Here is a 17,927-nt window from a genome sequence, read left to right as displayed (position 1 = left end):
CTTCGGCTTTCGGGCAGAGAATGTAACAACGGTTACAGTATCGCCAACGAGTTTCGTCCATGCAAGAGAGGAAAACATAGAGACAGTGGCTCCGTGCGTCCCAACAAGGATCGTCTAGCGTATATCTCCGGGGACGCAATAATTGACCTGAAGTGCTTGCAAACTACGGAGAATGCTGGATAGTCGAATCTAGATACCCGCGCTAATATGTCAAGGATGATGTCTTGGGGAAGTGACGTAATCAGAGACACGGCGGTTCCGAGGATTGCTTCTTGGCTGCCATAATTTTAGGAGGCTCAACAATCAAGCTAAATAATTTGTGTTATTGATCTCACAGCTTTAATATTTATTACAAGAGGAATAGTCCTAATAAAATAAATCATATTTATAACGTAATATATAGGAAATTATCCTAAAAGGAGGAGTGCATAAAACACACTATATAAGAAAAAAGCACAAAACCCTAACAAACTTGGCATCTACCAACCCTAGAAGCAAATTAAAAAAAGGAAAAAATAGAAGTGAGACAATTAAAAAGATCTAACTATATTATATTGTACAAAAATAAATTATTAACATGTGTTAAATTTTTATATCTCCAACTAATATTTATCTTTTAAATTATTTTGAAACTCACTGAAAGTATAATAAAATTATAAAGTTATATAATATATAACACTAAATGTAAATCATGTATTTAAATGTTTAGATAATATTAAAATTATACTTTATAAAATAAAAAAAATATTTGCACGTACGTGGGAATCAAACTCTACTTTACAAATTAAACTATGTGCTTAGAGACATAATGGAGATGTTATACACCAGTTGACCATAAGAAAATTATGATATAAGTATATGGTTTTAAACATATTAGAAGTTAGTTTACTTAATAGTATTATGATTATTATATATTCCATTTTGTCCTCAGTCTTTAGATAACTATCACAACTCACAAATATATAATTTCTTAGATATCATTCATTAATTGTAAGTATATTTACACATTATACACTAGCAAATGCAATACACTAACTTCTCTGTCAGAACTCTCTCGTCTCTCTACTACACTGTAGTGTATTGATCTACTTCTTTCTTTCTGTTAAACCTAAACATCTTTCTCTCTTTTAGACGTAATAAACCATCCCAACTTCAAGCAGAGAAGTATGAGGAACATTAAGCACAACATCTGTCCCTCTGCAATTCGTGCTCATAAACGCAAACACAACATTCACCGCTAACTTCTTCAACACGGAAGAAGACTGTTTCGCCTTTGCGTAAGACTGACCCAATATATACGCTACTCCTGCTTCCTTCGCTTCCATTATCTCCATCCTCAACTCAGACCCTTCTTCACCTCCCGGTTCGGTTTCAACGAACTCCACAATAGCAGACACTAACCGGCTCTCGAAATCGTACATCTCCCTAGGAACATCTCTGTATCCATACCTAACCACACTTCTAAACATCCCATACTCTTTCGGCCCCACTCTGCTTATCACAAACCTCTCTTCTTCTCCAACGTACGGAACCTGAACCGACTTCACGCATACAAAGACAAGGATCCTGTGAAAGGCAGGCAGGTTCGTCACGAAGTGTCCGAACACAGCTGGAACTCCTGTCACTAGATTAGTATAGACCAATCCTATCCCTGGAACTCTCACCATCCCAATACTCGGTCCTAGAGCGATGATCCGGTCTATTGAGACCTTGTTCTCAACGTCGAACTCATGTTTCTTTGTAGTTCCGTAGTTCCAGATGTACATCACAGCCATGAATGTCAAGGAGAGGAGGATAGGGATCCATCCTCCTTCGGGTATTTTGTAGACGCATGACGAGAAGTAGAGAAGCTCTATGGAACCGAAACAGAGGAAGAAAGCAAGAACTGTAATGGTTCTCTGTTTCCATACGATTGTCATTACTAATGTCATCAAACATGTGGTTATAAGCATCACGGATGTCACAGCAAGCCCTGCAGAAAAAGAAAAATAAAGATTATTTATTTTTAAAAATGGTTATATGAAGTTTTATGTTAATGATCATGATGTTTTTTACCGTATGCGTGACCGATCATGTTAGTGTCTCTTAACCCTACCGTGACAGCCAAGCAAAGGCACATTAACATCCAGTTTACTTCAGGGATGTAGATTTGTCCATGGATTTTGCTTGAAGTGTGAATGATCTTGACCCTAGGAAAGCAATCAAGCGCACAACATTGACTTATGATTGAAAATGTTGCGGATATTACAGCTTGGCTTCCAATCACAGCTGCAAATGTAGCTATGATGAACACTGGCCAGAACACAGGCTCTGCAAAACAAAACTTTGTGTTTATCGGTTGATGACTAATGACCACCACACTAAACCGTTTTATTTTGTTGTTTACCAGGTATTGCCTTGTAGAAGCTTCTCTGGATGTCTTCATGGTGTTTAGAGAGAAATGCAGCTTCACCCATGTATGCAAGAATCAAACATGGGTATACAAAGAACGAGAAAGCTACCTGATTTCAATTTGTGTTACTAAAAGAGGAAGCTTTTTATTTGAAACCATATCTTATAAAGTTAAGGGGTGTTACCTTTATGGACAAGGAAGAGAAGTGACCTAAGTCAGCAAACATGGTCTCGACACCTGAGAAGAATTAACACAATAGAAGAATGAGGAACATAATCTCTGATGATGTTATAGTAGTTTAACTAGATTTTAACTGCTTTTTTAAAAAGTGGAATATTTTTTAACAAAAATTTCTTTTTTTTTGATGTTTAGTCATTTAAAATTAATATATAGTTGTAGATGCAACAATTTAAGATTTGTTCAAAAATTTTACCTTTCTATAAACATACTATAGCTTAATTTACTAATTTTAAGATATTTAACAATTATTTTTTGTATAATTTTAATTTATAATAAATATGACGAAAATATTCAATTATTTAGAAAAGTATAAAATTACATTTAGAGAATTTTGTAATTGTTTTGTTTTGAAAATTGTTAAATCCATTTAATATGATGAAATTATACTTAATGAATATTTAAGCTTTGTCCAAAAAAATGAATATTTAAGCATTCAAATATTTCGAATGGCACAAATCGTAAGTAACAAGATCAGTTTCATATTTATGTTTTAATAAGATAAATTAACCAAGTTTCTTTTACCAGTGATTGAAAGAACAACTCCCCCAAGTGAAACCCACCCTTCTACGCCGGTGCTTCGGAGGAACTTATACATGTAAACCGGTGAAAGGGCAGAGACTATATGAGGGTTCCATTTGATTGTGTTGTAGACTCCAATGCTGCTGATCGAGAGAAGCCAAGCAGTGGAGATTGGAGCAAAAATGAAAGCAACTCTATGCGTACCATAACGCTGCACTGCGAATATCGCCACCAAGATGATACAAGAGATGATGACAACATAATCTGGAATCAAAGGACAAGATAGACAAAACTAGACATTAGCTTTTGGTATACGTGTGTGTTGTCAAAGTAAGCTAAACAGATTCAAACATACTCTCGTGGAGTTCAGGAATCTTGAGCTTGACTCCAGAAACAGCAGAAAGAACTGCAAGAAACAAAGTGTTTAGAACTGATATTAAATCTAAAAGAAGAAGACTTGTGCCCTAAGTTATCACGTAGAGAATTCACCTGAGATTGTTGGAGTGAGGACACTATCACCAATAGCCATACATGTCCCTAAAAGCACAAAGATCAACAAGCACTTTTGAGATTTTGGGTGTTTCTCAAAGAAAGATTTAACAGCTGTGCTCTGTCTAGTCTCTCCAGGGCTTCCCGTTGCATAAGTTGATAGTTTCTCATCCGTTTCTTGATGATTTGGTAAAACGCTTAGCTTTGCATACCTGCATAGAAGCGAGTACAACGCAAATGTCCCACCTTCAAAAAAAACAAACAATTAAGTAAACACTTCATATATTGGGAAAAATAAAGTATTTAAGTTTTTTTTTTACCTTCTCCATTGTCATCTGCTGATAGAACAATGAAAACGTATTTGAAAAGAGCGATGAGTGTGAATGTCCAGAAGATGAAAGAGAACACTCCAAAGATCTCTTCATCGTCTTCACGGAGACTTAGTTTACCAGAGAAAGTGGTTTTGTAAACATAAAGAGGTGATGTGCTCAGATCACCATAGACTACACCAAGGCTTTGGTAAGCCAAAGTGAGAACATTGGCACAAGAAACAGTCCTCAAGTGCTGAAACATTTTAACAAAGATTTTGCATTAAGTTAGAACTTTTTTTATATATTCACATGAAAGAATTCTGTTCCATTGGGAGTTTTTTTCATCCAAAGGCCAATCTCTTTCCTGAAAAATACTGACTTTTATCTCAAAATAAATTCTACATTTACGTTCATAATTAGAAATTTTAATTTCACAAGTTTGTAAGTGCTTTATCTAATTTAGCGTTCACGTCTTGATTTTATTATATTTTTGGTAATTACAAAGTCGATAAGGTTAACCAGAAGGACCTACCAGCCCTACTTGGGAAACGATCCAAAAATCATAAGAAGAAAAAGAAAACAGAGAAAACATTTAAAGCCCTTTGCTAGTTTTGCTTTCATGCTCATCTTCCACATAAGAACCTAATCTCGACCAAATGAATTCTTAAATTAAATTCGCATTGTCTAGGAAATGAAAAATCCAGAAGAAAACTTTTTCAAAAAGAGACAGCCAGCTTTTAAAGAATGAAGGAATCAAAACAGAGTAGAGACAGACAGAACATGAAAAGCAGAGGAAACTGAGAAACCCAATAAAAGAAATAACTTACCTGTCGGGAAATTCCCTGTTCGATTAGAGTGGGTGATTGGTTCATTGCCGTAAGCAAACTGATATTTTCAGTTTAGTTTCTGAGCAGAGATTTAGAGAAGCAGAGGGAATATAATAATGTGGAATTTTACCAAAAAATATAATAATGTGAAGAGAGTGAGGGGAGCAAGGGAGTGAGGAGAGAGAGGGGGAAGAGGGGTGTGTTTTTTGGTGCAAAGAAGAAACTTTGCAGGTTTTCATTTAATGCTTTGTTCTTTTTCCTTTTTTGTATTTTTGAAATAAAGAAAAACTTATTTTTATTAGTTTCTTTTTAAATGATCATGTGTTGACAAACTTTATTGTTATCTCTCTAAATAATAATTTCTAATATTGTGTTATGAAATATTTTATTGAATGCTTGACAGAAGATAAATAAGTTTGTTTAGTAACGTACACCTGTTAATTTTAACATGTTTGTCTTTGACTAATTTATTAGCTAATTTTACAAAATATAATCAATATTATAAGATATGCATGAGAAAAAAAAAATATATATAAAAGATATGCATGAGGAAAATAGTTACATGTTTTAAATTAATTTCTTTTCTTTTTTAAATTAATTTCTCTGAATAGGTTATCAGCAATTTACTTCCTTGCCGACGTGTGGGACTCTTCAACTTGTTCTACGCTTCGAGCTGTGACATAAACCCCTGTGACATAAACCCATCCTTTGTAAACCCATCTTTTGTCATGTTTTTAGAATAGTTGTGTTTTTTTTTGGTAATTTTTTTAGAATGGTTCTTTGATCTAATTATAATGTATCTATTTTCTTGGTTCGGTTATGGGTTCTTATTGTAGTTTTTCTTTACTGTGTTTGTAGTTTTGTTTTATATCTTGTCTTCTTTGTATTATCTCTATATTTTTGTAAAATAAAATTGGTGTAAAATTTAATAATTATATTCAAAATAGAAATAAACATGAGAATAGTTTTGTAAAAAAAAATACATAAAACTTGAAATTTTTAGTCATGTTCAAAGGATTAAAAATAACATAAAATTACAAAATATTTGAAATGGATTATCTTTACTCATTTGCATATCATGTTTCACAATTCCTGCTTCAACATTGCACATAAATAAAGAAAAATGATAATTAACTACACTGAATAACATACAACAACATGGTCACACATCTAAACAAACTAATATATTGAATACTAAAAACATTAATATGCGTTTCATGATAATATCATTGAATTAATGCATTATGTTGTTAACACCGTAAATACTCCTTCTGTTTCATAATAAGTGTCACTCTAAGCTCATTTTCTTGTTACACAAAAAGTGTCACTTTACAATTCTAATGTAAATTATACTAACTTTCAGCTGAAAATTAATTGCAAACTGCATTGATTTTATAAATAATTTTATTTATCTAAAATACTATTGGTCAAAGAGGTATAATTAATTACAATTTACATATATTTCAACAACTTTCTTAATCTGTGTGAAAAATGTCACAACGACACTCTTTAAGAAACGGAGGGAATATAATTTTGGTATCGGAAAATGTGTCGGATTTGAAGCACCCTTAGCCTGGAATGGAAAACTATTCTCAGTAGATAGTTTCTTATTTTTCTTTATTGGCTTTTCTTGTTTCTGCCTAATGGAGTTTTTATGTTTGAAATTATCTTTATCATGAAGAGTGTTAAACTTTTCCTAACTATAAAACTATAGTCACATCTTGTAGATATTTATGTTATTTTAATTTAAAGGGTTTTTGTCGAAAAGAAAGAAAAAAAACTTCACCCTTTTCTTTTTTACCGTAATAGAATCGATGCCTCGAGATATAATCATCTGGTGCACTAAAACTTGGGACCATTAAGATAAGAACGAAGCAAATTGAACATGACACTATACATATATATATATATATATATATATATATATATATATATATATATTTAAAAATACACAGATGTTGTCAATATTAATTAAAGATATCTTTATCAATGGTTTAATAGTAACACCAATAAATCTTTCTTTGGGTTCTTCATCCAGCTGCCAGTATATGTCTGATCATAATACATATACATGTAGTATTTTTAAAAAATTGTATAGTCAAGTCAAGATATTATCGGCAACAAAATGTTTACTGCATTGTTTTGTAAGGGAAAAAACCATTAAAAATAATAATTAAGACAGCCTTTAAAAAAAACGTCGGCAAAAAACATTTTCAAATAAACATAGGTACGCAAGAACAAGTACTTGCATTTTTTTGTTAATAACGAGAATCTGTTGATAGTATCGTTGGATTAAAAAATAATCTTGCTTTTCTTCTCACATTTTCTCACCAAAGTTCAACAATGCACGCATAAAGTGTGTAAATTGTTAGTCTAAAATCTCACGCGAAGTTCGTGTGAAATCAGAAAGCAGACCTAACTCTGTCTTAATTCTCAAATGTAGCTTGATTTTGAATCCTACAGCCTTTAACATGTGGTTAACGTGTAAATTAACAACTCATTTAATGGTGAACCTAACTCAGTTACTCAGCCATCGCTTTATAATTAGGCCAATATTAATTACAGAACTTCAATTCATTTGGTTCACTTACCTTTTGATTTTCCTTGTTCCACGACTCTTGTTTTGTTTTTTAAATACAAAAAACTCACATAGCATATTCTAAAGAAGAGTTGAAAGAAAATGAAAAAGAAAATTAGGTTTCCCTCAACCGAAGAACATTAGAGCACAGTGTCGGCTTTAGAGGGTTGCAAACATGGCATATGCCATAAATTCATCTTAAAAATAACTAAATTTAATAATAAAATGAGTCTATATTTATGTTTGTTTGGATCTATAATATTATGCTTAACTAACTATAATACCAAAAAAATTTGTCCATAGGTCCAATATAGTTTTAAGCCGGCACTGTTAGAACACCATCATTGAGAACAAAGTTAATATCAGACAATAAAACAATAATAAAAACAGATACGTGGAAAGAAAGAGAGAAATCAACATCTCTGTTCCCATATTCTCACGAAGTTTTAGAATATTTTTTTTTTTGAAAAAAGTTTTAGAATATTTTTAAGAAGAAAAATTCAAATTTTTAAAAAGCTTTTTCGGAACATACTAGTAAAAAAGAAATAAAAACCTGCTGTGAGTTTTATACTAATAAGCTTGCTCTTATGTCTGAGTTTTGAATTGTCATTAACATGTTTCTTATTATGGAATAGCCATACACATTATACTATATTACCAAAAGTTATTTCAGTTTTATACCAGTTTTGATTTTTAAATCTCATCTTTGTAAAGTAAGTTGTTAAATAATATAATTTAGACTTTTGTAAGTAAAATAAATAAATATGTAAGAAAGTTTGTTTTCTGGTTTTATATGATTTGTTACTTGTTTAAAAAAGATATTATTATTTTTATGAAAAGTAAATAATACTCATATATCGAATAAGATTCATGTTTATCTCATTCTTTTTTTTAATATTCACAAATATTAAGTTTAGAATAAATCACATATCTTTATAGTAGAGTAAACTAAACAAATTTTGTGTCCCTTTTTAATAGTATCATTTAACAAATAATTTTCAAATACTTAGAAATATTTTTTTTATTAACGGAAATATTTTTTAAATAACTGATATGTATTCATAGGTAGTAAATAATAGAACGAAAACTCATGCTTAAACAACAAATACAAATAAAACATATACTCGTTCTTAATAAATTTAGAATATTCTTGACAAAAAAAAACAAATTTAGAATATTCATATTAAACAAGTCAAATATCAAATATAATTAAAATAGTGAGTATCCGGTCTATGTGAGTCCATGTTAGATGGTTGGTCCACCGGACTTTGAAATGTACTACCCAGATGGCGATGTTTTACAATAATTTGAAATTGATTTATTAATCTAGTTCCAAATAATGATTTTTTTTTTGAAACTGAGTTCCAAATAATGATTTACGAATTTTTTTTATTCAGCTAATAAATTAATCAAGTTTTTGGAAGACTTTTTTCGGGAAGATTGCAGATAATGACTTTCACTATTAAGAAACATTTGTGATATATTTTGTACTTGTGAATATTCATGAACGATTTACAACATATTTCTATACATTTTGAAATCTAAATTTTATAGCAAATTACTAACTAATTACCATATTTTGAGATAATATAAATTCTTACAAGTATAACAAAATTATGATAAAAATGCTACAGAAAAACTATGAGCATGAATTACGAAAAATGGCTAAAGTTTTAATAATATGCAACATTATTTTTAGTTTTATAATTAATGTACTTATTTTCTAGTACTTGCCACGAAATCATTTGTAGTAATATTATTTATTTTTCCATATCGAGAAAAAATTTGATTAAAATGTAAATTAGTTTTCCAGAATCATATATATATATATACCATTGCAATTATGTCAGGAGATAGCAACATATTCAATATATAGTATTACAATTTTTATTATAAATTTTCAATAAAAAAATCCAAACAGCGATAAATAATGTTACAATGTGTCACTACATCAGAATCTACACAGTAATAGAGCAAGGTTCTCTCAAGAGAATGACACATCAGATTTCTAAAGCATTGTGGAGTTGCCATATCAATTAATGAAAAAGTTGAAGTACCAATCAAAACATTTTATTCATACACATCATAAAATTGTTATAGTCCTACCTGTTTTTTTATCTTCTTTATTTCGTCAAAAAATTGTGTTTAATACTGCTGATGATCCAAAGCGCTCTTGTCCTCTCATGCAAGCAAAGACTGAGTCACTAAAGGCGACGCAGATCAAAGCAAAAGTCTTTAAAGAATTACGATGGGTCTTCGGATGATAAGTGACTTTGTTATATTCTCTATTTCTCTTTCTTCTTTTTTGTTTGTTTTGCTTATCATCTTCTTCTCCAATTATTTAATATCCAACTCAAAATCTGAGGGTTTATGCGATACTTTTCAAAACCGCATCATTGTAGAGATCCCTAAAATATGGCATCCCCAAGAACAAAAAGAAAGCTCATAAAAAAATGTTTTCCACTTTCTAGGTAACACGAGATCACTTCTTGATGAGCAAAAGCCAATGATTATGACAAATAGCTTTTGTTCTTAACGGAACAAAAAGTTGCTTGGTTTGTCTCATTGAGCCCTGTTATTTTGTTTGTGGTTGCGATAGCAGTGAAATAAGAGAGTTTTTTTCCTGTATGGAATCGAATGACAGGTGACTGAAGGCGATAGAAACAATACAACTAAAAGGAAAATGGTTGTCACTGTTTTTTTTTGCGTCACCTACTTCACTGGATCTGTTTGATTTTCTACGTCCATGTTTCTCTATTAAACCTTCCGGCGACAATGCTGAGGAAGTCTGGAGAAAGAAACAAAGGTTGAGCACATATTATGTTTTTTTTTTTTACCATCCGATCAGACTTGATTGAATCTGGTAGCGCTTATTGTGACTGTTTATGTTGATTATGAGTTTACCATTTAGCTAAAGTGGACTTGCATCTAATTTTGACCAGACCCTTGAAATATCGTTAGTGGAAATGTAAAGATTTGGGAAAAAAATCAATGACTAGATATCGACGATGTATATGGGTTTTGACTCCGCTGTGTTACACGAAAATTGACATTTGGATCGTGAAAGATGGCTGAATAATATGTTAAAAATAGCTTATGTTTATCTCTAAGACTTCCAACAGATGTTCCTGAATAATCATCAGTAAGAGTCTATGATTGCTTTATTTATAAGCGTGAGTTTATATGAATCTGCGAAGTTGATATTATTTGTTCCTTTTAAGTACTTTGTGACTTAAGATTTTTTTTATAAGAAATAAAGTGTCTTACTACTCACTATACTTTTTTGAGAAAGAATGACCAATGGGTTGACAAAAAAAAAGAATGACCAAATGGAATATTAAAAATCAAGGCCACAACAGTTACACATCTCTAATAACGTGTAAACACATAAGAATAGTGAATTCAGGACACATTTCATCCCACGGTTATATTATTATTTGGAATTATCTACAATCAACGGGTGAGAAATATATTGTTTAAAATAATATTTTAGTACAATGATGTAAATCAAAACAATATACTGACCGGAGTTTCATGTAAATGACAAGAAGAATCAGAAAAAAAGGAAACACATCCATAACTCGATAAAAAAGAACAAGTCGTCGACACAGGGCCGTCCCTTCTATAAAGCTCGTGAAGCTTAAGCCTCAGGCCACCAATTATTTACAAAAAATTAGGGCCACATCCTTAGAAATGATTAGTGTATATGGTTAGAGAAACATAAATCTGATTTCTCATTCTGAGTTTGAGTCTTGATTTTCGATATTGTGGTGGTTTTTGCTGTCTTTTTCATTGTCATTTTAGTTTAGCATTTATTGATGACTTCTAAACTGATACATAATTTATATTTTTGACAATTCATCTTTTAATATATATATATATATATATATATATATATATATATATATGTGTGCATAATAAACATATGTTTACAAAAAAAAATTATGTAGAGATAGGCCACAAATTGTTAAAATATGCTTCGGGCCACTGAATACATCAGGACGTAGTATTAAACTTTGGAAGTTCTTTTTAAAGAAAAATTAACTTTGGAAGTTATTACTCGACCATGGTAGTATATTATAAATCTGCAACCAAAAATATAATAATGAGGAGAATCCAAAACTTACGTCAATGTAAATCACAAATCCAAAATTCTATTATAGTAACTGTTGTAAATTTCTTGTTGTAGTATATGTTTTCAAAAAACATTCATAGAAAATAGTTATCATATTTTTTTGTAAAAAGATTGAATATGGAAATTTTAAAGGAAAACAGCAACTTATATAACAATGCATCTCATACATGGAATATTTTTGAGAAACAAAAGAGAATATGATAAATCTGATTGTTAAGAGACTTTTAAGTTTGGAAAAAGAGATTTTTATGTGCTTAATGAATTTACCATTGTTGACAACAACTATAAATAGAAATAGAATATTTTCTAATTACAATGAATATTTTTTATGTAATATAAATGCATATATAAAAACTATTATGTAAAAATTTATATATTCCAAATTAGTTACATACTTTGTTATCTAGAAGAACATAAAATGTTTTAATTTAAAATATAATTATATTAAACTAACAAACTAATTCCGCAGCGTAGCGCGGGTAATCAGCTAAGCCGCGGGATGCGATTATCTAGGTAAAAACAGAAATTTCTAGGAACTCCAGCTATATTTATGAAATTATCTATAAATATTTATAATCAATTAAGAATCATATAAAATTATATTTAATAAAACAAATATAAATAATATTGAAAGATATACAATTAACTAGATAAATTGTATATTTTATGTGAATAGAAAGTTTTATAAATTATTTATAAATGAAAATAAAATATTTTGGGGTTTATAAATTATTTATTATTGTTTTATAAAATCATTTGATAATTGTCTATAGGTAAACAAAGAAGAATATTTTTTCATAATTATATTAAATTGATACTTTATTTGATATTTATAACATTTATAAATTATCTATAAGGATTTATAAACTATTTTACGAAGATTCAAAAAATCATTTATTTGGATTACAAATTCATCTTGTGAAGGTTTATAAATCATTTTATAAGGACTTATAAATCATTTTACAAATGCTCATCAATAATTAATATAAGATAATAAATTATTTATAACACGTTATAAAACCATTTTATATTAGTCTGTCTTTTTACAGAAGTTTATAAATAACTGGTAATAGTTTATAAATATTTTATAATGAATATATTGTCATATGCAAAGAATAATAGACCAATTATAAAATTTATATAGTTATTTATAGAACATTTATTAAAAGTTAATAATTTTGTATAAGATTTACAATCATTTGTAAGAGTAAAATATGTTTTCAATGATGGACAACTCTATGTTGTTTTCTTTCAAATTACTGCAAAAAGGCAATAAAGTATTTGGAGTGAAACCATAACGAAAGGGAAAATAACAATAGTCAAGGACTCTAGAATCAAGATAGCCATTTACAAAGATGTCTTCAGCGATCTCTCCAATACAAAGAAACATGTATGAAATATTTTCTTCATTATTATCTAATACAAATAGAATTTAGTAAAAACTAAAAAAAAAATATCTAGAAATAAATAGAAGACCAAAGTATGAACAACAAAGAAGACCATCAATTCCCCTAATACTATTGTTGTGGACAACCAAACACATCCAAGAAAACGTGATCCACTTTTATTTCTTCTCTATTCTCTATGTAAATGTTAATGTCTTTTTCTTCCGTTTTCTACTCTATATTATTTCAAGTGTCGGATTATGTCTTTTAATATGTGAACAAAAACATTTTAAAAGTTACAGTATATCAAACATCAAAACAAAAATATTTACAAGAAGAAACCTTTCACAACAAAACAACACATTAACAAATATATAGAAATCCTAAAATTGAAAATTATTATTAAAAATATAAAAACACTAATTTTTAACAAATAAAAATTACCAAAATAAAAAAATCTTAATAAAATATAACATAAAAAATAAACCCCGCAGCGTAGCGCGGGTATTACCTAGTCATGACTAGTGATTTATTTGATTTGCTTCAAGCTTAGTTAGTCATGATTCTTACAACAAATTTTTTCAACCCAAAAATCGCATTATGCATAGTTTTCTGTTAAGAGAGATGGCCGAATAAACACATACAAAGATGGCCGAATAAAAACACAGAAAAAGATGGCCAAGTAAAAACACACAAAGATGGCCGAGTAAAAACACACAAAAAGATGGCCAAGTAAACACACACAAAAGATGGCCGAGTAAACACACACAAAGATGGCCGAGTAACACACACAAAGATCATATTCATATATCCCTGTCTTCCCATATTATTTTCTTTAAGATCAGTTTGATGGATCTTGAACCATTGTGTTGCTTCTCATTCTCCTTAATCTTCTTTCATCAGATAGAAGTTTTGCATATCTGCATTACCAAAATGATATCAAACATCAAACAATAAAACCCACCAAAAAAACAAATCAACATCAAACAATGAGATTACTTGAAAACCAAGAAAAACATAAAACGGAAATTCGGAATTTCTTAAAGTTTTAGATTACCTTTTGAGTTCTTCCTCATTGGTGATATTTTCAGTAATAGGTTCATAGACACCAGTGTCGATATTCATATGCATGACTCTTTTTTTCAGCACCTTCTCTCCAATCTTCACAAGATTCTCCAAGTTAGATTTTGTTGCTAGATCCATCGAACTTACATCTCCTTCCAGTGTATCATCCTACAATTAAACGCACACATACTCACAAACTATCAGTGGCAAATATTGATATATATGTGTCATGGTTCTTACGTCGATTCTGAGGTACTTATCCTCTGATTGTAGGGCTTTGAACAAAACCGAGCTATGGAAATGGATCATGTCACGCCCTGAATCCGAGATCATGTCTAATATCGGAGTAGATCCATCGTTATATAACCAAGATATGATTCCCCATTTCGCAGCCTTTTTTGCGCTATACTTCTCCTCCTTTTTTGAAGTCCCTGTCCCTATCGATATAACTAGGAACTTATCGTAACCTAAAGGCTCGAGCTTACCCATATCAGGATTTTGCTTCAGAATCTGCTTAGTCACAGCAGTCATGGCCACCAAAGTCTATAAGAAACAGAAACACAAAACACAATAATTAATTAAACGATCTTGATAAAGATATTGATAACACTCAATCCATTTCAATTTGTTTTAAAATGTGATATGTGAACATTCACATTGTTTTTCTTTTTGCAACTGAACATTCACATTATTATAGGATTGTTTTATACCGGGTTATTAGCCGTGACCGCCCCATCAACGAGGTGAAACTCAGACGTCTTGCCTTGACTATATTCATTAGAAAAGTAATGAGGAGGAAAGAAAGTAGGAGCAGCCGATGTGCCAATGCATATGTCTGATATCTTGACATCCAAGGTAGGGTCAACCAATGCCTTCAACAACACGGTACAAAGAAATTTAACTATTACCGTTAGATTGAGCTATATGAAACATGACCATTAGATTCTAGGCTATATGTGTGTTATTAAGAGAGATGGAGAGCGAATTACCTGGTAAGAGGAGAAGATGGTGGGTTGGAGTTTCTTCATGTCGAAGGTAGGTATGACAACGTTTGTGACTGTCTGATGAAGTTTTGCCTCTCCAAGAAGCTTAGTTAGTAGCTTACGCAGATACTTTCCGCTGTACTTTGGACCAGACAAAAGCTTTGGAAGCTTAGGTAACAGAGCAGACAAGCCTCTGCATTTAGAATGTCTTTTAATTGCTACATGGAATCATATAATGTGTATATGCTCATTAGAGAAAAAAAATCATTTGAAGAATGAAATCAAGCGGTATATACAGATAAATATGTTACCGTCATCATTATGTTATGATCTGAGTATTTGCATCTTGTTACAAACACAAAGAGAACAATTCGCTTGTCTATGAAAAGTTAGGGCCCATTTATTCTATAATGATAAATCCTTCTTTTTTTTTGGAAACAATGATAATTCCTTCATATATTATTGTTTGTTTGATAAAGTTTATTATAATGAGCAATAATATCTATTGTTGGTTTGACTACGTAATTTATTTTTTATATTGTATATATCCTTAATTTATTGCTTTCCTTACCAAAATAATTGGTTAAAAGAAACATAGAGCTTACTCATTGACATTTTTAATACTCATTGCCAATCTGTAACTAATATGCATAACTTCTTACTCGGGCTGTGGAAATATTTTGGGACAATGTTCAAGGTAAAAAGGAACAATGTCTTTCGCTGCTAATTGAGGCCGTCCATTCTCGCCTGGTACAGTTAACATGGCAGTTATGAGACCACCGGTACTAGTCCCTGATACCACGTCGAAATAATCAGCTAGCCTCACGTCTTCTCCATCGATCTCCTATAAACATATAATAATTAATAGTCCATTCTACTATCTTTTCAGAAAATGTTAAAATATTCACATTTGTTTAACTAATCGCATCTAGTCTAGAGTTTACAATTACATTTTAACCGGGCTAAAATAACCATGTTTATGATTTTTACATGATATAACCTGAAGTTGTTTTTCTAGATAGTCTAGAGTTTACAATTACATATATATTTATATAGAATATCTGGTACATATGATATAACCTGAAGTTGTTTTTCTAGATAAGCAAGGATGACCCCGGCGATAATTCCTCTGACCCCGCCGCCGTCGAGGCTGAGGATTGTTACGAGTGTTCCCCATGACGGTGGTTTGTTTCTCTTACAGGACGAGCCATCTTCCATGATAGCTGATAGATTTCTTTTAAGGTAGAAGATAATAATTCGGAAATTGTTTTTCTTTTGGTATGAGATTGTTGCAACTATCTGTTTTCTCGTATAGGTATAAATACACAAATTTACGTGTAGGATATGATACAAAATTAATTTGGTGAGACTTTTTCTTCATACATTTCGTGCAGTTCTTCAAACATTTCGTGCAATTCATGATTGTAGTTTATATAATTTTCTTCGGGGTTGTATTGTATAATGTAATTTAGAGACTGTTAGTGTCGAGCTTGAGCTGTCATGATAAGCTTAATTTACGATAAAATATTGTAATAGGTGATGTTAAGTAAGACCGAGATATTGTTTTTGTGGACTTTCTAATAACAAAATAACTAGCTAGATTTAAAACTCAATTATTACATTCTTTAATAATTGAGTTTCGTACTTTTGGATTTGTTAGGAGTACACATCTCCCTGCCTTTCCAGACTTGTTCTGACTATACCTGTCATATAATCTGGATTTGATTCTCTAAATTACTTCTAAAATTATTTTTATAACGAATTTGATTTAGCAAAGATATATTAAGTTCATATTTCTCCACTTCCCTGGTTTGCTTGAGGCTTGATTTGTTAGTTTTATAAATAAGAAGAAAAAAATGTACAGTCTTTTCTATTTCTTTTATTTAACATCCTTCGATCCATAATCAGATTCGTCAAAAGTCAAAAAGATTTGACACAACAGACGTAGTAAAGCATTTGCTTCATATCCGGTTTGATTTAAAAACATTGTCGGTTGAGATAACCGGTTCTTTTCACTTACACGTGTATTCCAAACTATCCAAATTTTAACTTGGGGCTTCATCATTATTTGGGTCTAAATGTAGTTGGCATATTAAGGGCCCGTATATATGAAAATGGGCATGATCCACTAGTCCATTTTGATCGTTTTTTGTAATTACGTTTGCTAATCATAAATTCCGAATTTAAAGAAGCTGACGTTGACAAATGACCACAGTACTCTTTCCTTATCTTTGGTTGTTCTACTTCTATCCCACCGAGGCACTACAGCTTTATGATAAAGATGTAACTTCCTTCCTCCCTTCATTTATTTGATTTTCCAAGTAGATTATAACCATTTGACCATTCGTTCAATTATTTAATTATTATCCATCATGTCATAGTTAATTATTAAATTCTTAAAAATGTATAAAGGACAAAAAAATTAATGATAGATATAAACAAGCTTATAGTATTTCTTTTTTTGTAACTTGCTTATAGTATTTCGAATAACGAGTTAACAAAAAGGACCTTATTGTTTACTCAGGAAAAAAACAGACACAAAAACATTCTTTGGGCTTAATGATACAAATTTTTTTTTTTTGACAAAATACGTTCTGAATATTATATTCCGTCATTGACAAAAAAGAATATACATATACAAGTGTATATTTAGAGCATCATTATTAGTGGGCAGAGAAAAAAGTCCTTAGTTTTTTTTTTTTTTTTTGTCGTAAAATATATAAGGGCAGCCCTTATATAGGGGCTTTTCTTCCATTTTCTTCTTGGTCCTCTCTCCTTTTCCCTTAAGAGCTGGCCTAAGGCCCTCCCAATATCGATGGTCTTAGGTTTTGACATGTATTTTCACTTGCATGCGCTCATAAGTGATAGTGAACATGCGATATACCACCACGTACGCTAGCCCTAATTGGACCCTGTTCACTTGTCTTGTTGAACCACAATATTACTTATCAAAACGAAGAAAAAATTGACCAATCATTGAAAACTTGGGACCGATCAATGGAA

General features: G+C 30.8%; 2 protein-coding genes across 2 annotated transcripts; both read right to left on the bottom strand.

Annotated features, from left to right (window-relative positions):
* Positions 1-952: 952 nt before the first annotated feature.
* On the bottom strand, positions 953-5,002 carry LOC130508352 (potassium transporter 1). The gene is made up of 9 exons (XM_057003811.1): positions 4,779-5,002; positions 3,961-4,204; positions 3,641-3,886; positions 3,507-3,557; positions 3,155-3,415; positions 2,577-2,629; positions 2,387-2,501; positions 2,056-2,310; positions 953-1,972 (listed from the first exon to the last, which is right to left on the bottom strand). The coding sequence occupies exons 1-9, from the start codon at positions 4,821-4,823 to the stop codon at positions 1,128-1,130; spliced, it is 2,115 nt and encodes a 704-aa protein (XP_056859791.1). The 5' UTR covers positions 4,824-5,002; the 3' UTR covers positions 953-1,127.
* Positions 5,003-13,439: 8,437 nt separating this feature from the next.
* LOC130508351 (patatin-like protein 1) lies at positions 13,440-16,222 on the bottom strand. The gene is made up of 7 exons (XM_057003810.1): positions 16,005-16,222; positions 15,587-15,768; positions 14,931-15,117; positions 14,652-14,813; positions 14,182-14,484; positions 13,934-14,109; positions 13,440-13,796 (listed from the first exon to the last, which is right to left on the bottom strand). Exons 1-7 carry the CDS (start codon positions 16,140-16,142, stop codon positions 13,718-13,720), a joined length of 1,227 nt encoding a protein of 408 aa, XP_056859790.1. The 5' UTR covers positions 16,143-16,222; the 3' UTR covers positions 13,440-13,717.
* Between the last annotated feature and the right edge of the window lie 1,705 nt (positions 16,223-17,927).

The sequence above is a fragment of the Raphanus sativus genome, chromosome 2, assembly GCF_000801105.2.
Source record: "Raphanus sativus cultivar WK10039 chromosome 2, ASM80110v3, whole genome shotgun sequence".
Classification (NCBI taxonomy): Eukaryota; Viridiplantae; Streptophyta; class Magnoliopsida; order Brassicales; family Brassicaceae; genus Raphanus; species Raphanus sativus.
Note: the sequence above shows the minus strand (reverse complement) of the source record. Positions and strands in the feature narration are given on the sequence as shown.